This window comes from Anas platyrhynchos, chromosome 28 (assembly GCF_047663525.1).
Source record: "Anas platyrhynchos isolate ZD024472 breed Pekin duck chromosome 28, IASCAAS_PekinDuck_T2T, whole genome shotgun sequence".
Lineage (NCBI taxonomy): Eukaryota > Metazoa > Chordata > Aves > Anseriformes > Anatidae > Anas > Anas platyrhynchos.
Genome location: NC_092614.1, coordinates 2,391,147 through 2,415,336, shown reverse-complemented (window position 1 = coordinate 2,415,336; position 24,190 = coordinate 2,391,147). Strand labels below are relative to the sequence as shown.

At 45.0% G+C, this 24,190-nt stretch overlaps 1 protein-coding gene and 2 long non-coding RNA genes across 7 annotated transcripts in view; 2 read left to right on the top strand and 1 right to left on the bottom strand.

Annotated features, from left to right (window-relative positions):
- LOC110354558 (uncharacterized) overlaps window positions 1-24,190 on the bottom strand; it is a 67,252-nt gene that overhangs the window by 33,046 nt on the left and 10,016 nt on the right. For all 4 annotated transcript variants that reach the window (XR_011805162.1, XR_011805163.1, XR_005261213.2 and 1 more), the window contains 3 exons: window positions 9,437-11,572; window positions 7,955-8,067; window positions 2,612-2,704 (listed from right to left, as the gene is read on the bottom strand). This is a non-coding gene — a long non-coding RNA (uncharacterized lncRNA). The remainder of the gene's footprint in view (window positions 1-2,611; window positions 2,705-7,954; window positions 8,068-9,436; window positions 11,573-24,190) is intronic.
- On the top strand, window positions 1,037-10,554 carry LOC119714058 (uncharacterized). Of its 2 annotated transcripts, none has more exons than XR_005261215.2 (2): window positions 1,037-1,751; window positions 7,409-10,554. It is a non-coding gene; the product is annotated as an uncharacterized lncRNA (long non-coding RNA). The 2 variants fall into 2 exon arrangements; XR_005261216.2 differs by having other exon boundaries at window positions 1,037-1,954.
- CCR7 (C-C motif chemokine receptor 7) lies at window positions 11,462-24,190 on the top strand. Its single transcript, XM_005030336.6, has 3 exons — window positions 11,462-11,599; window positions 18,231-18,280; window positions 20,096-24,190. Exons 1-3 carry the CDS (start codon window positions 11,590-11,592, stop codon window positions 21,158-21,160), a joined length of 1,125 nt encoding a protein of 374 aa, XP_005030393.2. The 5' UTR covers window positions 11,462-11,589; the 3' UTR covers window positions 21,161-24,190.

Sequence of the window (24,190 nt, the reverse complement as noted above, 5' to 3'; positions counted from 1 at the left end):
GTACACATTAAAGAGACTCTTCAGAGACACTGCCTCATAGTTTACAATTTTGTTTCATACTCCCAAGAGACATGCACCTTTCAGCAGCTGGTGCTGAGTCGAAGTTCTTTGTTCAGTTGCCTCCAGTAGTTCTTTTTGTGTTGGTTCTTCTGTGAAATCGTATAATTTAGTGCAGTTCTACAGAACGGATTTAAATCTTACTGTAGATGTCAAGACAACCCTGCAAACAAATGTGTCAGTCTCAGGCACTGCACCCTGTGGGCGAATCTGAACATGCTTGTTCAAGTGCTGAGGGAGAATGTGTATATGAACAGTCAAATCAATTCCTACAGACAGCACTGCAGCTTACTGAAATGTGCAGGCATGCGAGCACTTTTATCTACCAGCGACAGCTGCAGAGAAGATGGTTGCAAAGCACAACTGGAAACAAAAGCAGAGAACTCAGCAGTGGAAGCCTTCCCCTTAGGAGCAGTCACACAATGAGCTACTCAAGCGAGAAATCTTGTATTTATCATCACTTTTTAAGGAAAAAATAGGAGTTCTGATACTAGTGTGTTTGAAAAAAGGTGTTACCTTGGCTATACGGCTTGGCTTCAGTTTCTTACGAGGAAACCGAAACCATGGATGCTCCTTAATTTGGTTTATAAAAGAATTAAAACAGCGAAACCTGCCTACAAATTTAAGTAATTTTTAGTTCAAAATCCCAGTCTCTCAGAACAGGCAAGTTGTTCTCATCATTATCCTTAATGTGACCACGAAGGGGTTCACGTGGAATCCGTTGGTACAGAAGCAGCAGGAGACTCCACACCTCAGGTGATGTGAACGCACGTTGTGCAACAGCTTTTATCTGTGCAACTGCCTTGTTTTTTGAAGACTGTTTGTGTTTTTCATCTGCTACATATTCTCAAGGTATATGTAAATAACAGTAATTATTGGCAAAGACAGGGTGTGTTACAGCTAAGGGTGTGTACCCGAATGAGTAGGTGTCATCTTCAAGGGTAAAATAACTTTTCCAAGCACACGAAAACCTGAACAAATGCCCAGTGTGTAGTGTTTGAAGCACTGACCAACCCCAGTGGTGGCTGGCAGAGGGGCAGAACTCCCAAAACCAGGAGGTGCCTGCGAGGGACATGAGCATCAAGGACCAGGTGTGGAAAAGGGGCCCAAATCAGTGCCTCTGATTACTGCCAGCTGCTGATGAAACACAGCACAGCATCCCTGAGCTGCCTCCTGTCTGGCTCACAGGACAGGAAAAAGAGAAAGACTGAAAAGCATGGGGAGCTGCACAGGGAGGGAATTAGGAGCACCAAGAGGAGACAGCACAAGAGAGCTGGGGGAGGCAATGGAGTACAGGGAAGACCTAGGAGAGCTGCAGCCGAGGCTATGGCACCGACCTCACAAGAAACCTGGTTCCTCTGCTGTGCTCCTGCAGTAGCCCCGTCTCACCCCACACTCCTGGGGTCAGCTCCTAGGAGAGCCTGACGCCTGCTTCCTATCTCCAGTTTGCTGGCTACCAGGGGCTCGGATGGAGAGCAGCCAACTGGAACTCCTGATGGACCAACACACCCACCTGGAGGTCCTCAGGTGGAGGACACCAAACCCTCCCATGAGGAAGATGGAATAGATAAAGCCCACCAGCTTGTTGTGCTGCTCCTGCCTGCCTCCTCCTTCCTCTGTTTTTTTTCTGTGCTTTGTTTGGAAAGTGGGTGCAAGCTCATAGAGTGCTGGGGGTCCTCCTTCCTGCAGCTGTGGTGAGTGTCCCCAACTCCTCCCAGGTGGGGGCAGATGTGGGTGCAGGCAGCAGTGTGTCTGTGTGCTCTTAGAGATGTGGGCTGAGGTCGCCTGCAGTGGGCCTGAGCCATCTCCTGTGAGATGTCTGAGAGCTGGCAAGTCTTTCACACCCACATGGGCCTGACAAGGAAATGAAGAGGCAAATCCAAAACATTGCATCATGGTGAGGGTGTTATTTTCTTTAGTTTGTTTTTCACTTCAAGAAAAAACAGGCTTTTTTTGAGAGTCTGACTCATGCTTTTTGACCTCTGACATTGCTGCTGCTGCTCTACATCTCGCTGTTTGGTTTGTTCTATAGGTAAAATCAAGTAGGCAAAGGTTCTCTTTTGTATTTGGCAGTTCTCAAAAATATGCTTTTATCTCACCACACACACACACACACAAAAATACTTAAGAAGCCTTTTTTTTTTAAAAAAATAACTTTTTATTTCTTTTCCCTGTGTTAATGTAATTATCAGATTTTTATCACCCCCAAAACATTCAGACTTACAAAACTGACCTATAACGGTTACATAGCACGGAGCGGGCCCTAAAGGGTAAATGTTGAAATGTATTTAGATGCTGAAAACCTTTTGAGGTGCCTTTTGAGTTTGTTTATTTTCCAAAAGCAATTCAACAGGTAAAATACCTTGTTCCTATTGAAATCCATGTGACTTAGTATCTCCAGAACGTAGTGCACCTAAATACAATTTTGAAGCATTAATTTGCATATGTGGTTGAGGTTAGATCCCCAAGAAAGACAGAAGTCTCATGTTTGTTCAGCAGTTAAACGTTAAATATAAATAAATGGCAAAGCTAAGCAAGAGTTTAAAAACATTACCTGTATCACAGGGGATAGTCTTGCAAAGCTAATCTCCTTCAAGCAAAATGAGGACTTCAGTTGTAGGAGCTCTGCTTACATAAAGGATTATCCCTATGACAGAAAGGAATAAAACGGATTAATAGAGCTTTAGATGGATAAAATATCAAAGTAAACCAAACTGGCACAGACAGAGGCCAGGGCAGCTTGCTGCACGTAAGGAAATTGAGCTGCCATTCAAAGCATGATGTTGTGGTGATGCACAGCAGCTTAGAGGAAGCAGAAAAACAGTTTCCCCCTTAAGCCAAGGGGGCAGGTTAGGGGGACTAATTCCAGAGCTTTTTGACAGTGAGGTTAACCCTGAGACAAGCACACTCTTGTTGCAGTCCAATCTGGGTTGTGGGGAGATCTCAGCTGGCAGTAGTGGAGCTTCTGGGAGGAGGGGGATATGCTGGCAAGGAGCAAGCTTTTCTGGGCTAAGGGGGAACAGGTTCTGACCATCTCTGCTCAATTCAAAGTGGGCACTCAATGAGATCTCTTATCTGTCCTGTGCTGTTTTCTCAGTTCCTGCCAGTTGTCAGTGTTCCACTCACAGCTTCTGTGTTTGCCCTGTGTCAAGGACTCATTGATGCCTCTTTTCTCCTCTTCTTCCTCTCGAGTTCTGTCCTAAATCCCCACCTACACAGGCTTTGTTTTTGGTTTAAAAACAAAGAAGTGAGGGGAACTACTTCGGATTTTTTTTCCAACCAATTTATCAAAAGTTACTTAAAGTAAATGCCTTCAGATTGCCCATCAATCTAAAAACCCTGTGCTGACACAGTGCCATTAAAACTGCACTGCCTTTGCTCCTTTGCTTGCTTCTTTTCTGTCCTTTTAACTCTAGATGTTATTGGTCCTGCTGACAGCTGGAGGATTGAGAAAAATACTCCTTGTAGATTCAAAGAACTGGTGCTGATTATGTGCATGTCAAAGTCCATGAGCTAGAACAAGCGCTGCCACCAGGTGTCTCCCTTAACTTCCATGTGACCTCTCTGCCTGGAGATGGATTATGAGGAAAAAGTCTAGTGCTAGTAATTATTGCTCTATTTTGTATAATATCCAACAAGTGTCAGCCAGGCCTAAAGCAGCAGTAGGTATTGCAGGATACATTTATTTTTTATTTTTATTTTTTTTTGGTTTATTTCACTGTGATCAGGGCATCCAACACAACTACCTAGGCTGTGAATTTAACTTCCTTCCACCTTGTAAGTCTGCTGGTTATACTGACACATAAGAAAACGAAGGAAACACATTTACTTGCATGCCTCTGCTTGTGTCTGAGTGGCAGTTACGGGTTTCTAGCTTCATATAGATTACGGCAAATAGAAACGAAACCCATTAAAAAGAAATTAGAATCCATCATCTCTTTTTAACAAGAAAGAGCTGTAATGAAAAATGTTTTAACTGTAACAAAGGGATGCCTTGGGAGGCATTGAAAGAGGTTGTTCAAAGACAAGGTAGCCCACAAGCACACGGAGTAAAATCCTTTACGGGGCTGTGTAGCTGAAGCTTTAGAGGGTACCTGTCAAGAGAGAGGCTCAGTCTTCCAGCACTGCCTTCATGAAAGGACTGGCAGCTTGAACCTCTCAGTGTCTGCAGAAATTCAAAGATCGGCACTTTTAAGTTGCTCTTGGATAAATGTGATCAAAGTGAAGAGGAAAAAAAAATGTTTCCTCAGCATCAGCAAAAGGTTTGGATGGGCTGATCACAAGAAAAAGCCCCATTAACAATCCTGCAGCCTAGCATGTGTTGTCTGCTGCTTGGGAAGGATTTAGAGGGAAAAAAGGCATCCTCTTATTGCAAGGATGACTTGTTCTCCTACAGATACTGACGTAAATTCCATTTTGTTCTTGGATAACTTGACATGATCCTGCTCAGTAATTCTGCCATCGCTGATTTATTCAATTAGTCAACAGAGGTAACTTACAGTTACACTGATTTAACTTCCAGTGTGAATCAAGGTCACCTTAATTCTGGATATAATTGTCTTTATGTGGGCTTAATGCAGTTTAACTAATCCACTTTAGTTCAAGCACATTAATTTATCAATACATCCTTGTACACAAAAAAATAATTGAAAATCAATCCAAAGCATAAGGTTTTTTAGTAACAGTTTCAGGGACTTCCAAGTGCAAACATTAAGTAAGTGTGAAAGTTCTTATCAGTGCTTTGTACCACAACCTGCCTGTTCTGCTGAAGAAGAGCAAGATCTCGAAGCAAAGTAACAAGCATGTTCTAGCAGGGCTGCAGACATGAGATGTAGGTGGAATAGTGAAAACATCTGGGTTTGTTGTCACTTAATCGTAGTGTATTTACAGCTACAGAGCTGAGCCCTTATTTTTCAGCAAGGCTGCTGCTGTGTGTGAGTGACCTGCAGCATCCTGTGAGCAGCAGATGAAGCCTTCTGCCATCACCCAACCTCAGTTTCTCCCTTTGGTAATCTATTGCGCTTGGAGTCACGTCAAACTGCAAACCGCTCTCATCATCTTACAGACACTGCACTCAGATGCAAACTTGCAGTGAGCTAGAATGTGGTTTCTGTCACTGGCTTGGATTTCAGCTTGAGCAGGAACAATCTTCAGACTGCTGTCATCTTCTCATGGTTGCTTCTCTACTGAACTGGGTGCGATGCTCCACGTCTGTAATTCAGCACTTACATAACAGACAAGACACCACTTCTGCTAAATAGCTTCCATTTTGGAAAGGGGACAGGGAAGTGTGGTGTTTAATAAGCCCACCACTGTCAGAATTGTTTCTTCTAATGGTTAGAGATTGAGAACAGGGAATTCCGGATTAGAAACCTGTCTCTGCTGTCTGTCCTCAGTGACCCATTCTTCACACCTGACAGAGCCATGCAGGTGTGAACGTTGTAGGTGATGCTGTACAACTGTGGCAGAGGCAGCTTTAAGCCCTCTAGGCAGCTTGGACATAAATTGTGATTGGTATGCTGCAAAAGTGCAGTGTTTGATCATATTGGAGAGAGGAAAAGAGCTGTAATTGCACTCCCTTCTCCCAGGCAGAAACGAAGCAAGTCCGTTTCACGTTAGGCTGACTGCAGCCAGAACTGTTTGTGCCTTGAAGGACCTTGCAACAGCTGATCAGGGTATCAAGGTTTTAAATAGTTAATCAAGTGCTTTTGATTCCTGGGTTTGAAGTCTGCTCTATGCATGCAGTGTCATGGATGGTGGGTTTTTATGGAGGGGGCTGCTGATAACCAAACGGAGATAGCTGCAAGATTACACGCTTGAAAGCATGGATGCTAGTTCTGGTTTAGGTCTGTCTCTCACTGTTTTTGTTCTTGGTTCCCTTCTTTCACTTTGATGCTTTTTTTCACAGTCCTCAGTTTTTTTCTTTGCTTTTTTTTTTTTTTTGAAGTGGTTTTGCAGTTATTGGGCTGCTGTCTTATTTTGTTGTTAAATTATCACATACCGCTTCACTTCTGAGTTATAAAAGTCTAGAATTTCTGTAAACAGCTAGTTTCATCTTACATTTTGCAGCTCAGCTCTATTTAAAAAAAAGAAAAAGCAAAGAAAAAGACATTTTAAACCTGGTACCAATTCTGGAGTTTAAAAAAAAAAAAAAAGCCAAATGAGGTAGAGGGACTGTAGCAAGAAAAACCACGTGAAACATCAGCACTTCGGGTTGGTTTGTTTTTAACACCAGGGATAAAGAATGAGCTCTTCTTGGAGAAACTGGCAGGATTGTTCCACGTTTCCATACGCAGTCGTCTTCCAAAGGCTGCAGGGGACTGGTGTTAAATCTCCTGTCTTTTGAGCATGGTGATGCAGGCTCCTGGGAAGGATGCTTTCCTTATGGCCAGCTGACATTTCAGTTCTTTTGGGAGGCCTAATTACATCTCTACCCTCTCTTACATCTCTTCATCTCCCTGAACAATTCAGTGGTCACTAGTGCTTGATATCCCTTAGGCACCTACTGGCAGTTTGCACATTGGAGTGGGAACAAAGTACAGGGAAGGCTTGAAAACCCCAAGCATAACCAGTGGTCTTGCACCTTCTCTGACATCTTCCTATTGTGCCCCAGGAGTTTTTCTTCCCGTTTCTTGTCTCTTTGCCTTTTCTCTCCTGTCATTCTCACACAACCACTGCCTCTGTTTCATGTTACTGCAGGCCCCCAAATATAAAAATGGACCTGGTAGTGTGGGCAAGCAAAACGGAGCAGATCTTGCAGGAAGGCACCCAGCAATGACCTACAGGGTTTAGGACCAGCAGCATATGGGGCAGTGACTACCCTACATTTCCTTTGCACCTCAGCTTCAGCAGCCAGAGGTGCCTGTGCTGCTGACAGCTTCACCTCTCCCCTTTTGCTTGCATCTCTAGGTATTTTTGCCTTGTCACAGCTCAATTCCTTGACTGCAAGGCGAGGAAGTTGTTTTAGTGCAGAGCAGATGCTGAACTGGTCAAAACGTGTTTTTGTTGAGTGGAAAGAAATGCCACCACCATGACCTGATGCAGGCATGGAGGAGGTGAATTCCCAGTGACACCAAGCATGTGCCCTTCCCTCCTGTGGCTGACCAACTGGCAGTAGCAATGGTGTGTCCCTGACACGAGCCTTCCTGCTGCGCAGATTGCTTCCTCTGCTGGGTGCATAAGAATCTGATAATAACCTCATAGTGAGATTATAATCATGAGATTTTTTCTTTCAGGGCATCCCCTAAAACCACTCTAAGAACTCCTCTCGGTGATGAATCCCAGCTTGGTACTGCTCTTAATGTCAGGAATTTACTTATAATTTCACTTCTGCTATTTTGTTTGCTTGCAGAACAACTGTGTTAAAGCCCTTCCTAGAGTAAACCTACTGACTTCAACACATGAACTTTCCCCGCATGCCTTATGAACGTCAGCTCAGCAGCTCGAGAGTTGAAAGAGTTTTTTGGGCAGGAGGCAAAACACGAGGTGGGAGATCCCACTTGCGCTGCTGGGCACAGCAGAACAACAGAGACGTCAAGGTCCCTTCTCAGCGAAGAGGGATGTTACTGGGAAATGGGCACTTGAGCGACATTCACCCTCAACTCACCAACTTCTGCCTGGGTGACCCTGGCTTCCTACAGCAATGGGGAGAAACTCTCCTGGTGCAGATCAGCAGCAGAACAGATCAACAGAGCTGAGAGCAGGGGGAGCACGCTGGTGTATTTTGTTCAGTGCACCACGCTGCCTTTTCCCGTGGCAGGTTGTGGGGATGAGGGACAGGTCAGCAGCTGGCAAGGGACATATAGAACCTGAATTCAACATGTAATGCTTTGACTGGTATGCAAAACCTTCTAATGCTCAGCCTGGAGCTGGACTATAGTAGCGTTGGTTTGCTTACCTGGAATTGCCAGCAGTTCTTGCGCAGCTCCGTGAGCCAGTACATGAAATACGCGGTGGGTGATATCCTGTGCGGCCATGGGCAGAGCTGGATGAAGCTGCTTGGAGTCCCACCTGCTGAGAAATTCTGATGTCACCAAGTCAGGTTTCATTACAATTCGCTTAAAACCAGATTAATGAAAAATACATCAAGGCTTTGAACTGGGGATGTGAAAACATTGTGCTTTATGCTTTTTTCAGAATGAATTATGAGTGCTGTAGAACCTTATGAGTCCTGCTTTCTAATACCATGCCCCTGTTACTCTGCACAGCCTGTGTGTGCCGGCCAGGCACCATGCTCTGTGAGGCACTGGGATCCTTTTGGTCTTGGGTTGTTCCTATGATGTAGCTAGAGGAGAGACAGCAAGGAGACCAATTTTATAACCAAGAGGTAAGCGTGAAATACAGGAGCTAGGATCTCCATTTCATTGCAGAAGGAGTTGCAATTTAATGTCAGGTAAATTCAAGATGACGTTTCAATTCAGCTCAGCAAATTCACTGTTTCGGTTCATGTGGAACCAACCTGAAATGAAATCTCCTTCTGAGATAATTTCCTGTGGAATTTATTAGGAACTTCGTTTTCTTTTGAGAACTTCATTTTCTTTCTCTTTTGAGAATCATTCATAGTGATGAACGATTTCGATGTAGCTCTAGTACCGTGGCCTGGGTGACAAATTTTATTACAAATTTCCACTCTTTTTCCATCAGAGGCGACAAGAGTAATCTAGATCCTAACATAAGACTGAGAACATCTAACTATCTTTTGATTTTGTTTTTTTGTTGTTGTTATTTTTAAATAGTTGATATTTACTGTAACAAATGTATTTTGGTGAGCAAATAGCATAGTGTGACTATCTGTGAAAGGATGAGGGCCTGAGAAGTGTAATATTTGTTCAAGTAGAATCACACGTTTGTAAGAGATAGCTCATGGGGTGCACATATTAAAGGGTATATGTCAGAAACAGAGTCACAAAGGCACGAAATAGACTGCAAGTATACCCAGTCAAATTAAGCAGGCTTTAATAAATGCTTTGGGAACTCCCTAGGTACAAAACATGACTGTACAAGAAGATTCAGTGTCATAAAGACATAGCAAATTGTTTATTTTAAAGTTTTCCAGTTCTGTCTTAAAGGAAACAATTTACTTGAACTGGCTCTGACAACACAACTTAGCACATACTAGAACTTTGAAGTTAATGCCTGGGAATATGCACAAAAACCAAACTGCAAGCCACCTGCCTGCCTCCTTCTTCTCATTGTATTTGACTTCAGCCACTGTGGATCTGGAGGCACATTTGATAAGACAGCCTGGTTCTCGTGTAGCTGTGTAAGTAGAGTAAATCTAGATGATCGTCTCTATCTTTACACAACCACCACTCCCACAGACAGCGCTGAGCCTGTTTAAAGGCTTTACACCCACCATTTCTGAGTATTCTGCCTCTACCTGAGAGAAGCCTTTCATCTCTCATCCTTCTTGGCGGAAGTGGTTAGAAGACATAACTCTCAAAGGCAGCGTACCTGCTTGGATAACTGATGAACAAAAGGAAAATAGAGCAATAAATAGTCACAGAGATGTGAAATGCACCTGCCTACACAGATAAGTCAAAAGCAAGAGTATTGAAAAGCCAGTGATGCATGCTTAGAGCTAAGCAAAGTGCAGGTTACCTTCTGTGAAGCCAAATATGTTGATAGTCTTCAGGTACCTGACCTTGGGTGAGTCTGTGGGGATCCAACACCCTGCACAGTGTGGAGGGCACGTTAAGGACCCCAGAATGGAATCAGGACCACGGTGGCACTCGCTTCCTAAGAGGGAAGCAGTGAGATGGTATTTAAGTGAAAGCTGGGCTGGCATAATGTTTTAGGGGGACTAAACTGCAGAAGGATGCCTGGGTATGTTCAGAGACCACCCACAGGATCAGTGACTTCAGATATATTTAACTTGGCATTGAAAGCTAGGAAGTGACAGGTTCTGCTTCAAGTTGAAGTAATTAGTTAAAGGCAAGGCAGCAAATCATCAGTAGTTTCAGGAGCAGACTCAAATTTTTATGTACTCAGATTCTAATCAAGTCCTGTTTTAGCTCTGATTAACCATCACGTTATCTTAATATACGTACATCCCACAGTATTTTAAACACAACCTTCAGATCTTGCAGTGCTTAATTATGCTAGAGAAAATCAAATCCACTCTCCTTAGCACCACATAGTGTTTACTTTTCTCAAGAGCCACAGACTGCCAGACTTTCAGGGGTCACGGTGTTTTAATATTTAGGAGAAGAATCCTTCACTGAAGAATTGCAGCTTGGCTGGCTAAGGGTACTTGCAGAGAGCAGGATTCTGCCGTGGGAAGTTTTAAGAGCAGTAACACTGCAGTGCTGGTGCTGATGTAACCAATCAGTTCACCCAATGCAACTCATCCGCTCCTTGGAATACATATCCCATATAATGATCAGATTATTTGGTAAGACACTGATCAGATTATCTTGAAAAGCACAGGCATTCATGAGAGCCAGACATTGGCTGCCCAGCACAGATGCATCTTATGATAGCTACCCAATTACACGATTATTTGTCTGATGCAGGGTAGACATTATCTCTAGATCAGTCAAGAGGTAACATAGCTACAATAGGGTTTCTTTTTTCTACTCTTCTGGTTACGCTTCTACCTGTTAGAAGAATCAGTTCCAAGAACAGGCATCCACCTTGAACAGCCACAAACCAAAAGCCACTGATTCATACTGAAGATGATCCATTTATGAAGAGGAATAGACAAATCAACCCCCTGGCAAGGCAGGGACCAGGACTGCCAGTGCTGCACGTCCTCCCAGGGCTGTATGCTGAGGTTTGAAACTTCTGCAGTAACGTGATGCTGAGGAAGGCACAGGACCACAACTGTGCAAAACCTTTTTGAGGAAGATGGTGTGTGCTGATACTTAGCAGATGGTAGCGCGAAAACACCAAAAAGCAGAAAGAGGAGGTGGGGAAGTCCACTTGCTGTTGATTGTCTAAAAAGGGTGCTGCAAGCATGTGAGAGACGGGAAAGGGGATGCCTGCTGCTGGCAGTTAGAGAGATTTGTTACATGGTAGGTGAGCACCTTCCCTAGGAAGGGTCTAGCAGAAAAGATGGAAACTTCCCCCTTTCCTACAGCATCAAGCTCTGACAGATGAAACGGGATCTATTGTGGGGAGAGAACAATAAAGGAGACTCTTTCCTCTTGTCCGCTTACCACAAATTCTCATATTCAGGTGCAAAAGCAGAGTCTGCTTCATTTTATTGAGTTCTCAGAAAAAAAGTGTGTGTGCTGGTGCGTGTGTGCACAGCCCTCAGCGGGAGGCACTGAGGAAGCACCTGAACTCATCGTGTGTCTGAAGGGAGCACAACTTTCCACTGCTGGTGAGAGCCCGAGGAGAAGGAGGAGGGTCTTCTAAATGTCACTGACAGCAGGGCACGTCACTGGCTTCTTGCAGAGCCGCAGGAAGTATAAAAGGCAGAGCTTCCCAAAGAGGGTCTCTGGCAGGAGCTGCTGCACACCGAGGCTGCGCCGGGACGTACGATGCTCTCACTAACCTTGTGACTTCGTTTCTGTTTGAAACAAGACCATGGACAGTGGTGAGTACCCCTGCTGCAGCCTCTGGCTTTGCCTTCAGCCTTAGTAATGAGGATGATGCCCAAATTCATGCGCTATGACACAGGGATGAAGCACATTTAACAGAGTAATCAATACAAAAAGTTTTATTCTTCCTCGCGTGTACTATGAACAAAAAAAAAGATCTACTCAAAACTTTTTCATAGGCTCAGCAAACTCAAGTCAATTACTTCAGAAACATTAAAAAAAAAAAAGGCTTGGAGGGAATTTCAAGGGGGCTTCTCTGACCCAAAGCAAGCGAGCTCTTCTCATATCATTCCTATCTTTTTTCATGTTCCTTTAAATAAAAAAATAAAAAATAAAAAAAAATCTTAATTCCGTGAATAAATCAAGGGATTCAGTTTATTTTTGGCTAAACTTGCCCAATCTTACGCAAACTGTCTATAAATGAATATCTTTACAGCAACCACAAAACTTTGAACTGTTCTAAAAAATGTGGCTTTGCTGGAGTAGCCCTGAGCTGGGGTCTGCATTTCAATGGAGCGCTCCATCACCAAGCGCACAGAGCAGAGCAAGTAATCGAGAACCATCAGCTCTTTGGCACAGGACATCTCCGTTAGCCCAGGAGGCACAAGACTCGTTTCTGTCTCTTGCAGAAAGTTTTCAACATTTTGTTATTTGTTATTGTCACTTCACATCCAGTGCTCTGCAGGCACCGACTTCACAGAGCGTGAGTGGGTGGTGGGCTGTAGGCGGCAAACGCCGTGGGTCAGAGATGTGGAGATGAGATACAAGCTCTTTTCTTTAAGACTGTATGATTTATTCCTTTGTTTTGTTTTGCTTTGTTTTCATATTTGCAAACACTAATTCCAGGGTGAATGAGGGAGGTGCAGGGAAGAGGGACAAATGTAATAATACCTCATGAGGGTGAATTAAACCAGATTAACCAAAAGGGGTTTATAACACAACTAATGCCAGGCAACGTGGGCAAGAGTTGTAATAAGGATGGTGAGAGGGACAGGATGTTAGCCACAGAGTTCATTCCAGTAAAGCCCTACTCCACATGTAATGAATGGTCCTTTGCCATAATACGGAACAGGAGGGGTCTGCCTTTCTTCTGGGATATTTTCAAATCAAAGCTTTGAATTAATTGGGATGTGAGAGGATTCTCCATACATTTCAACACTGCAGCAAGCAGTATGAAGGCAGGTACAGATGTCCTGTGTCAAGCACTGCAGACACAACTAGACAGCCTGTGAATGCTGAGGTTTGAGTGCCCAATTCCCTGCATGTGCCTTGGGCTGTAGCACAAGAGTAAAGAGTATTGGACTCTCCATTTTTTGAAGAATTTGTGAAATGGAGATGCAAAACTTTAACTCATGCGATATCACGGAGAAAGCTAGCCTCGTACGGTCAGGGAAAATAACCACTTCTGGTATCTTTGTCCAGTGTTTCAGCCCCCAAACTATTCCTCATCTTCCAGGCAGGGCTTTCTCCTCTTGGAAGGCCTGCAGTGATCTCTGGATTAAGCAGAGGGGGTTCCACTTGCAGTATCCAAATGTAAAGCAACAAACCTGTGCTGAGTTAGGTAGGGGAGCTCATGGCTCTCAACCTGACAGTGATGAAAAGCAGCTGGGGGGTGCAGTATGCTCCTGCTTGGTGCAAAATGGGGTACTGGACCCCACGGGATCCACGAGGCAGAAGCAGGGAATGGGAAGAGGGAGTCTTCTCATGAATGCATCCTCAGAGCTTCTAGCAATCAGTGGTTTAGGAAATTCCTGAGCCAGAGGCTGCATACAAACCAACGTGTCATAACCCAACTGGAGCTGTTGGCCATAAATCACAATTTGTGATCTCGTTTAAACTTTTGGCCCCTGTAACACCATGAAGTTGTGTTGTAGGTCTCCTGTTTAATGGGGGACAGCTGTTAGTCTGACCTTAGTTAATTGGTAAAGGCTATCTATGACAGAAAAATGAAAAAGAATTAGTGAGAACCTGATTAAGAGTATGGCAATTTTCATGCTTCAGGTTCTCTGTCCTACTATTGTGTTTCAAAGGGATAGTCCAAAAGAAATATTTATCAGCGTTGGAATATGAACAGCATTGCTGTTAGATAGTTGTATACAAAAGATCGGCTCACTTGACAACTTTTTAAAATTTGCTTATCTCTGTTTATCTTACCTTTTGATTCACAGTTTCTTAAAGGAGGTGGAGACAGATAACCAACTTCTACACAAATGTATGAATGTAGGAAATAGAAGTAGTTCTGTTATGCTCATTTCAGCAGTGAAAATGCTCATCTTTCCTTTGTCAGTTGTGAGAAACACAGGGGGAAGAAGGGGGGAGCAGGCACTGAGCAGTTAACTGCCAAAAGTCATTATATTATTTAACTATGATTAATTCTTCTCAGAAATATCCGGTTCTTTCCCCAAAAGCCTACCATACTGATGGTGAAAAGGCATCAGAAACTGGTGTATGGGTACAGCTATCAATAGTGCATTACTCACTGCCTACACGTGTGCTAAGATACTTGAAACTCAAACTTTTACTTTGCAGTCCTGGCCAACAGCAAAAACAAATAAATAACCAGAGCAGGTTTGCCTAGCTTTGCAGTACTCACAAAAGCATTTCTGAATCTTGATTTTCACATTGCACATCCCTCAGCACCAACAAAGGCGAGCAGCTGCTTCCCCACAGTTAGAGCTGAATCCGTTTGGGAAGGGCTGACCTGCAGAACAAGAGGGAGTCCCTTGTTCAGAAGGAGCCCCAGTGATTCCCTCTGCAGGATTGCTTGTCCAGTTTAAAACATCCTACTTGGTTGTGTTTCTGCTCCTCCTTCCACCTCTGGGGAGACTTTGCACCAAATCCTTCTTGCTGTCAGAAGTTCTTCTGCTGTTACTTAGCAATCATTTCTCTTTTTTCCTAATTCCATGCTTGAATCTCTAATTCTGGGCCTATCTGTGGGGATTTGCTGCTACTACTGCTTATTTTATTGTGCTTAAGATTGGTTCCTGATGCTGACTGAGATTCAGATGAACTGCATGGCATTCATATGTCCAAACCTACAAGCCCACGCTTCTGCCACAGCGTGAAATGAACCGTACCATGACCGCCTTAAAAGCATTTTCATTCCCTTTGCTATCAAGGGAGCCTAAGCAATTAAGCAGATGCTGATGGCTAGAATAAAGCAAGATGAATCCCAGTCCTCGTGCTTACTCCACAGACCAAGATTTCCAAATGTGACCTGCTGCTGCCTGATCTCTCCGAGCACTGCCATCAGCAGCTGCACATGTCCATCTGTGAGCGAAGAGGTGCAGACACAGGGCAGTTTTAAGCAGCTTTCAGAATTGCTGCCACCTTTCACAGGAGTGAGCTGGTGGAAGTCATCTCCTCACCGTCCATCTGACAAAAGCTGTGCTGGGATATTCCCGGAGAGCAGAACCCCTTCCCTCTTTCTCTTGCTCTAAGCAGTTCTCCTTTCCACCGTGTTTTCCCAGGATGGGAGCAGATCAGTGCATCACCAGGGCTGGGGGCTTACTCAGGGCTTTACAGCATGCATTGACTCATAAACTGTAATTTTTTGTTGTTGTCTTTTTCTAAGTAAGGTTGTTAGTTCAACTGTTTGCGGGGACTTTTGAGAGGGTTTTTTCTTAATATTTTGAGGAACGAAACTTTACGAAAATACCCGCAGCCGAGAACTGCCAGAGGCAAGAAAAAGTAAAGCTACCTAAAATTGCCCATTTAACGCCAAAGCGGGTCTCGTTTCCTCTCTGCAACCCATTTGCTTCTGCTCCCCTCTCCCTTCCCCCACCGCCCTGGACTCCTAAGAGCACTGCAGCCAGAAGTGACCTTCGTCAATTGACCTGAAACCAGTGACTCAGGGACCCGCTCGACAAAGTAGTGTGGGAGACCACGAGGCTGAACTGCATCACCAGTTGTGCCTCTGCAAATGCGTAAGCTGAGGTGGGGGGGCAAGAAAGAGAGGAAGGAACGGTGCAAGCTCTTTTTATATTGAAAATAGTTTGACATTTAAGATACCTAAAACAGCAACCGAGGGAAAAAAAGATTGTGAAGTTCTTCAAAGGAATGATACTTAGCTGAACTGTTTCAGAATCGTTAGTTGAGTCACTCTGTTATCAGTCCCGTTTCGTTAGACACTTCAAAGTGTGCTTAAGAAACATCTCACTGCTGCTAGGCATTCAAGATTTTTCAGTTTAAGCAGGGGCTGGACTGGCCCTGGGAGGTGAAGGGGATGCAACAACCAACAGAAGAAAATAGTATTGCACTTGGAGGGCAAGAGCCTGGGGATGGCCGTGTTGGTGCATCAGCCTAGCACTAGGAGGCACCGTGGTTGTGCTCTTTGTGTGGAAAAACTGAGCAGAGTACGATTGAAGTTGGTGTCCTTCCCATGGAGGCTCAGAGTGGCTCTCCTCCGCCTCCTCTTTATACAAATTCTCAGGAGTTAACTATTTTTGAGGCCTCAGCCCCTGACAAAAGGGGCTGACAGTGGCCAGCAGGGGTAATAATTAGTAGACACCACGCTAATAAGACAGTGGTAAAGATCATTTAGGATCCAACAGCTGTTTTCTTTTGCACGGGTCAGAGACCCCATGCCGGTGTCCCAGGTAGGGAAGGCTACAACATCTTAGGCTTTCTTTAATGTGCTGGGTAAATTTAAGTGGTTTGGGCTTTTGGTGCATTTCCTGTGTGTGATATGCAAAAGTTCGAGAAGCATCTTTAAGGGAGAGCTGGCTACATCTGGTGCTCACCAAAGCTCTTCCTGCAGTCTGGGACTGGTCAGACCGCAAGACACTGGACAGCCAGAAGCATTTAGCCAGGTCTCCTCCTTTCCCCTCAAGCTTAATCTTGGCCAAGCTACCTTGACCTACTCTCCTCCTGCACTAATGAGGCACTTCTACATGTTTTAGATCCCCCCAGGAGGATTCAGAGGTGAGGGGTCTAGTAACATAACTAAGCACCCAGGAGCACGAGGATACATGAGGAATTTAAGAGGTGGGGAGGAGGGTGACAAGGCACAAACTTCTACGAGGCCTAATGGGAAGCTCACGTACAGCCCCAGGGAATGAGAAATACGAGTTTTTGCACATTTCACCCATGCATTGCCCCTCTCGTGTAATTAAGCATCTGCAATCACAGATGCTGATGTAACTACTGCTGTTCTTACGATGCTTTTATGGTGGGCGGTTACTTGAAGTAGTACAAACTCATTCTCCTGGTCCAGTTCAGTACCCGAACAGGAGACTGGCAGAGCAGGGAAGGGTGCGAAGGAGCTCTGCAAAGAAACAGCAGGCAGCAATCCAGATCAGAGCTGCGTACAACAGGCTGCTGAACACCAGAAGGGCAAAGGATTCAGTACAATTTATGAACAAACAGGCTTATCTGTAGGAGGAAGGCATGCTCATTAGGGGAAACAGGCAGCCAAAAGCCAGAGGGATCTCCTGCCTCTGCCCCAGCCTTGCTCAGCACTCCTGGACCAGATCATCCATGGGGAAGCAGGGGGCTGCTGTGCAGGGAACTAGCTGGTGCTGAGAGGGCATCTTAGGATGAGCAGCACAGAATCGCAGAACACCCTGACTTGGAAGGGACCCACAAAGATCATCGAGTCCAGTTCCTGGCTCCACCCAGGACCACCCAAAAATCAAACCATATTTCTGAGAGCACTGTCTGAACGCCTCTTGAGCCCCACCAGGCTCGGTGCTGTGACCACTTCTCTGGGGGGAATCACAAGCACGATGCTCAAAAATAGGAGATGCCAACTCTCCTCAAGGAGGGACACGTTCTGCTCAGGCCAGAGCAGACAGTGAGGGCTTTCTCACAGCTGCCAAATCACCTTCTAGCTTGGGCAACTTTCAGTCACAACTGCCTGAGGTAGATGCTGGCATGTGCTTTAAATAGAGAGAAGAGAAAGCTTTCACTGGCCTCTCCGTCTCTGCTAACCACAGCAGGAAGAGCTGTTTGTCTGAGATTGCTCTCACCATTATCACATCTGGCTCTGAATTTAATTTTTCCCCCAGCTGTCAGCGTGCTGTGTCTCCACATCCAAAGGCAGCGCAAGCCAGCTCTGACATTTAGACAAGCAATAAATTTCAGCCAGCTTCAGTTATGTATATCCTGCAGGGAGCTGAGCTTTCCTGTTCTGCAGTCCAGTCACCTCTCTGTCAGGGAACAGCTGGGCCAAATTTATTGCACTCACAGCTGTATGTTTTTACATGTGTGTTGGGTATGCTACACCCTCAGCTCAGATGGCAGCACAGGAGACTGGCTGCTGATTGTGCCTTGTAAAAGCATGAAGCTGGAGGGGGAGGGAACGACAACTAATTGAGGAAAAAAAGTCTAAAAATACAATTTGTTACACTATGTGCGAGTTAACTGTCTTTTGTTATCAGCCTTTATAGATGAGACTGGAGGGGCCGGATTTCTGAGCCTTAATCTATGCTTGACAGTGACTTGTTACATGACCCTGGGCTATCCTGTTAGCATCTTCATCGCTTTTTTGTTTATGCAGCTGTGGAGAGCTTTGCAGGGTTGAGAATGCCGCGGTCAAGTATGCTACCACCGCTTTTTCAAAACAAGCATCATGTGGAAATCCCTACTTAAGTGCTGATACTAACACAGTGTCTCCTTCTTCTATAGGTAAACAATTAAAGGTCACCCTTGTTTTCAGCCTTCCTCTAATATTTCAGGTAAGATGTTGAAAACAACGTTGTTGAAATCCAGCCACATTTGTGTTGTGGGTAAAGAGAGATCTCAAAAACTTTGACACACAAAACAGCAGCCACCCACAGCCTGGAGAGATCCGCAGGGGACAGGGCTGTTCATGATCAGAGCCCAGCACATTTGGAGGCGGGTGGTGAGAAAGCAGAGAGCATTGCTAAAGCATGAAGAAAAACAAACTAAAGAAATGCAAACAAAGAATGAACAGAGACAACTACACAGACCGATTCTAAGGTGATGTTTTCTGTTAGAACCTGTTTCCATTATAGCAACAACGTGAGCATTTTCAGGAAAGATAAAAATATCACACAAAGAGCACTTGTGAAAAGTCAGCTCGGTGCTCTTCAGAAGTACCTGCTCACAGTGCTGGGCTGTACCCGCTCTAAGTACTGAAGAGCTGACATGCCCAAGGGGAAAGAGTGCAGCTGCCTCGAATGTGACATTCATCTTCTGCCTTTTCCTGCTCAGAGTAAATCTGAAGCAGGAAGGAGAAGCCCAAGCACCGAGCTCTGCTGTGACCTGCTCCTGAACCATGGGCCTGGCCCCCAGCACTCGCACTCCTGCAACCACAGGAGCAGCCTCAACCACGCCATGGTCCCCCGCTTGGGCTCTCCGAGAGGCTCAGCAAGGCAGGGAGGGTTTTGCAGCCTGCTTCTTTTCCCTTTCACTTCTGGTGGCATGCCTCCAGATAGCAGGCAGGATGTGGTAAAAGCCAAGCCTACCTGAGATGGAGAGTGTGCTGAGATATTCGGTGATAACATGCAGAGGTATCCAGGGGAAACCTTTCATCTCCCTGAAATGGAGAGAAGGTACTGGAGACTAATAAGTCTCAAAAAAAGCAGGGCACAGATACCACAAGCTCAGTCTGCCCTGTAGATTATGTCAGTGTAGGAAGATGAAACAAGAATAATCAGAGCTTAAATCAGGGGCAGGGGCCTGTGAATGAGACACCAGCAACTCGTCCGTGTCAGCACGGTAACAATTTCCTGCTTCACTCACCGTGTTTCCTCACAGTTTCATTGACACCTCTATTAATTTAGCAGAAGGAAAAAAAAAAAAAAAAAAAAAAAAACAGCCAAGGGAGGCTCCGGCTTTGTCTTCCCACAGAGCCCTTTGTTCACACCACTGGGTTAGTTATTTTGCAGGCTCACCCCTAGCTGGGAGGGAGGGAGGAGAAGGCAGAAGGACAAGGAAGCCCATGAGAACACCGGTGCCACGTTGCTGCTGGTTACAAAACCAACAGTTGCACCCCTCTCGTAGCACTTTCACAAGTGAGAAGTGTGTGTGAGCACCGGGAGTATCTCAGATGGGAAAGGGAGGTGAAACTGAACTTAGAGAACGCCTAACGAGTAGGCTCGGTCAAGAGGAAATTTTGCCCCTTGTGAGAGAAGAACACCAAAGTATGTGTTATTTTCCCTATTTTACCTGACAACCTTGTACATCCAGCTGTATTTGTGTCCCAAAACATTCTGGAAAACAGCCACGCGTTTGAATGTTCTCAGGTGTTGTTTTGGCTGAGCGCTAACATTCCTCCCTGAATTCCTGTAACGAGCCCCCAAAAAACCCCAAGCCCCACATACTAATCCAGAAAGCTCTCGGCCATGAGACCTTGCCAACTCCAATCACCAAGGGAACTCCCTGGGACTTCTGTGCTGGCCATGACTGGGCTTTATCGACCGCCATCAGGCCCTCGGCCTGACACCACACGCAGCGGGGCAGCGGCCGTGCACCCACAGTACCTGTCTCAATGTGCCTTTTTCTCCCCTCCCCCTTCTCTGTTCTAGTTCTGTTCTGGGAACAACGTCACTGATGACTATGACTCCAACACCACCATCGACTACACCATGTTTGAGACCGTGTGTGAGAAGGAAGAAGTCCGTAACTTCCGCGCTGCCTTCCTCCCAGCCATGTACTCCCTCATCTGCTTCACGGGGCTGCTGGGGAACGGGCTGGTCATGGTCACCTACATCTACTTCAAGAGGCTGAAGACCATGACAGACATCTACCTGCTGAACCTGGCCCTGGCAGACATCCTCTTCCTGCTCACCCTCCCGTTTTGGGCCACAAGTGCAGCCACGTACTGGTGTTTTGGGGAAACGGCCTGCAAAGCGGTCTATTGCATCTGCAAAATGAGTTTCTTCAGCGGGATGCTGCTCCTCCTGTCCATCAGCATCGACAGGTACTTTGCCATTGTTCAGGCTGCCTCAGCCCACCGCTTCCGTCCCCAGATGATACTCATTAGCAAGATCACGTGCGTTGTCATCTGGTTCCTGGCCTTCATCCTCTCAATCCCCGAGCTGGTTCACAGTGGTGTAAATAACCCAGACAACCATCCCCGCTGCTCCATCATTGCTAACGACCTGCAGACTTTCAACACTGGCATCAAAGTATCCCAAATGGTCTTTGGCTTCTTATTTCCCCTGGTGGTCATGTCTGTCTGCTACCTCATCATTATCAAAACATTACTCCAGGCCCGCAACTTTGAGAAGAACAAAGCCATCAAGGTGATCATTGCCGTGGTTATCGTCTTCATTGTCTTCCAGCTGCCCTACAACAGCGTCATGCTGGTCAAGACCATCTCAGCCTTCAACCACACCACCTCGTGTGAGGAGAGCAAGAAGCTCGACATGGCAGATGACGTGACCTACACGCTGGCCTGCTTCCGATGCTGCCTCAATCCCTTCCTCTACGCCTTCATCGGCGTCAAGTTCCGCAATGACCTCTTCAAGCTTCTGAAGGAGCTGGGCTGCCTGAGCCAGAAGCGCCTCTGGCAGCTGTCTGCCTGCCGTGAGAGCAAGAGGTTTTCCTTTGCCATGGAGACAGAGACAACCACCACCTTCTCCCCGTGAGGAGAGCTCCAGGGAGGCTTTAACCAAGCTGAAGGCTGGCGCGGTTTTGTACACTGCTTCTATTTTGAATTACTGATAGAGGAAGACCTGCCACTACTTTAAGAAAGGCAGCTGTAAGAGGAAAACCAAGGAACCTCCCCATATTCCCCTCAATGATCCATCCATGGGTGGAGAGACTTTGATAAAGCTATGACTAATAGTAAAGCAACGGAAAGGGAGACCAGTGAGTCTTGAATTTATCATGCCATTTCACCTTTATTTTACTCTTTCCTAGTCTAAATCAGAAATGCTCAAAATAGAATATTTTCCTTAAAAGCAACCAATAGCAAGAGAGACAGACATGCAACTGTTTTAGAGCTGAACTTCCAAGAGCATTGTCCTTGCTTTGAATGTTGCATTTATTAAGACCACCTATTACTCTCCATACATACAAAAATGATGCACTGATTCAGCATTCATGACAAAACAGCACCAACAGACTCAGCCTCCAAGCATAACACAATATGCAATATAAGCTGTGAAGTGTCCTAGCACGCAACTCTCAGCCCTGCCTTCCCTATGAAAAGTGAGAAATTTGCTTAACTAACACCTAATCCATATTTGGCATGATATGCATAATTTCAATAGCTATGCATACGATTGTGGCATCTCAGGTTTGTCAGGAAAAGAACAGCCACTTCGCTTTTGCCTGTAGCAATGATATCTGGTGTTTCACCTACAAGGAAGGTGCATCCTAACAAGCACAAGTTATTGCATCCCAACATTGACTCGTATTCTTTAGAAAAGCTGCTTCACTTTAGCAATAAAGCCTCCTTCAGCTTCTGAAAAGACATCTGCTTGCACAAGGGCTGACACAGGGTTAGCTAGCAAAGTTTAGATTCAAACTTCTTGCACAAAGACAAGTTACAAGAACCAAGTAACTGGTGCCTCCCCAGCCACCGAAGGTACAAACTTGAACTAAGAAACAGATACTTCTGCAACGATCCAGTCAGGTACTCAAAACATTATTTTTTACCGCCTAGCCATTCAGCCCATCCAAATGTCATCGTTACTACTGACATGATGAGCAAGTCTTTACTCACATGGTTGATATCAAAGCATGTGTTTTGGCAGACTGGTGCAGGAATGCTCAGCATTTTACAGATTCTAGCCCAGGACAAGTTTGTATCTGTTTCTTAAGGAAAGACTTAAATTCAGGATACAGTTGTGCCTATGGTCCAACCACTGCTATTTGCCAGTATCTGGAGCTCACTTTTATCTAGCTTGATCAGCTCCTGTGGACGCTGTCTGCTGATTTTCACATACGTGTGGGGGCTTTCTGTGCTGTTGCTTGCTGACCTCAAGAGATTAAAAAACACAAATGTGGGTTTTCTTCTCCCTTCCCAACCAATGTGTCTTTCTAGAAGGACTTTTGCAGCTGTCTTTTTATAAGTCAGATACGTATTTCACTTATAAGCTACTGAAAATGTTTTTGCATTCATACTGGCACTTGTAATAAAGAAGCCATTCACTGCAGTTTGATTTAATGCAAAGGATGGTCATAGCGTTGAAGATTACTGCCAGGGTCATGTACTTGAAAGGAGCATGGCAGCTGAACAACAGATTATTGTCATGTAAAACAAGACCTTGAAAAGAAACCCTGAATGTTACGCCAGTTGATGCATTTACTAGAAGAATGAAGATTCCTACGGACAGACAATACCCTGGGAACCGCTGTTGCAGGACATCTGAATGTCAACTGGGGAGGAGTTGCTGCAATTGTTTGTGCATCTGTTATTGACTAGCACGCTCTAATCGCCACGGCACACAGCACTCCCCAGAGTCAGACATCAATGGCAAAAGGTCTTGGCCATGAACTGCTCTCGGTGCTGGGCAGGAACCTCACTCAGTGGACATCGCATGCTCACCTTCCAGAGCAGCAGATGAACAGTTTTCGTTTGGGGAACCTGTGAGGCACATTCCAGTGGACATACAGAGCCATGCAGAGCAAAAGAGACGCCTGCTAAACAGACACACTTCTTTCAATACAACTCATGGAACCATTAGGAGACATGCAGGGAACTTGCTGGATCATAGGTCAAAAACCAGAGATTTTGTTCTAAAGAAACAACAAGATCAGCCTTCAAAGAGAGATTACAGTTAGCTGGTTTTGAGATAATGCTGCCACTTACACCGCTGTCTGACAATCATCTTTAAATAAATTCTCCTTCCTAAACCCTTTGGCTCAGGGATGTGGGATTTTGCCATTCTGCTCTGAGTTACCTATGTTGAGTGACAATCCCATCCAGTTGTTTCAAGCATTTTCTTTTATAATGGCCATGTAATAAATACATATGCAAGTGCTGCTTCTCTGAAATATAAAAGGGGACGGTTAAGACTGACACACTGAATAGTCATTTGTTCTCGTTTTTCCCCTATAGTCCTTGCACAGACAAGGCGCTTGGCTAATAAGAAGTTTGCCAGAGTAAGGAATGCCTATAATACAGAGTCTTTTTAGTTTTCTTCATCAGTAACAATATACTCTTGATATGTATTCATACATGTAAAGCTGCTTTTCATAAAAAAGTTAAATATGTACACGAATGTACCCTGAAAATACACTGCTTTAACTGAACCTTTTATAAAAAATACACTCACCTAAATTATTCTAGCAAGGAAAACTGCTCCAACAGAAAATGCAATTGTACCCGACTCCTGTTTAATAAAAGCCATTCCCCTTCTACAAGCTGAGAATTTTCTAAGTTTTTGTCAACCAGATGTATTCTAAATAGGAAAACATGCAGCTGCCTTTACAAGAATGAGAAACTAAAGCAGCATGTGGGACAGCTGCATCTGGTGCCCTCTCAACAAGACAGCAGTGACTTCAGAGTGCATGGCTCATCTGAAAGTTTAACAGAGAAAATAAGTCTGCCACTTGATGAAACATATTAATGTTGACCTAAGATCCTAACTTGAGATTCTCTACTTACGTCTGAAAACTGACTGTATTTTGCTACTTGTGGAAAATAAATTATAACCATTTAAAAAATA

Excerpts from the sequence above, each read along its gene's own strand:
- CCR7 (XM_005030336.6), top strand. Across the intron at positions 18,281-20,095 it reads GCCTTCCTCTAATATTTCAG|TTCTGTTCTGGGAACAACGT; the intron begins GTAAGATGTTGA and ends TCTCTGTTCTAG.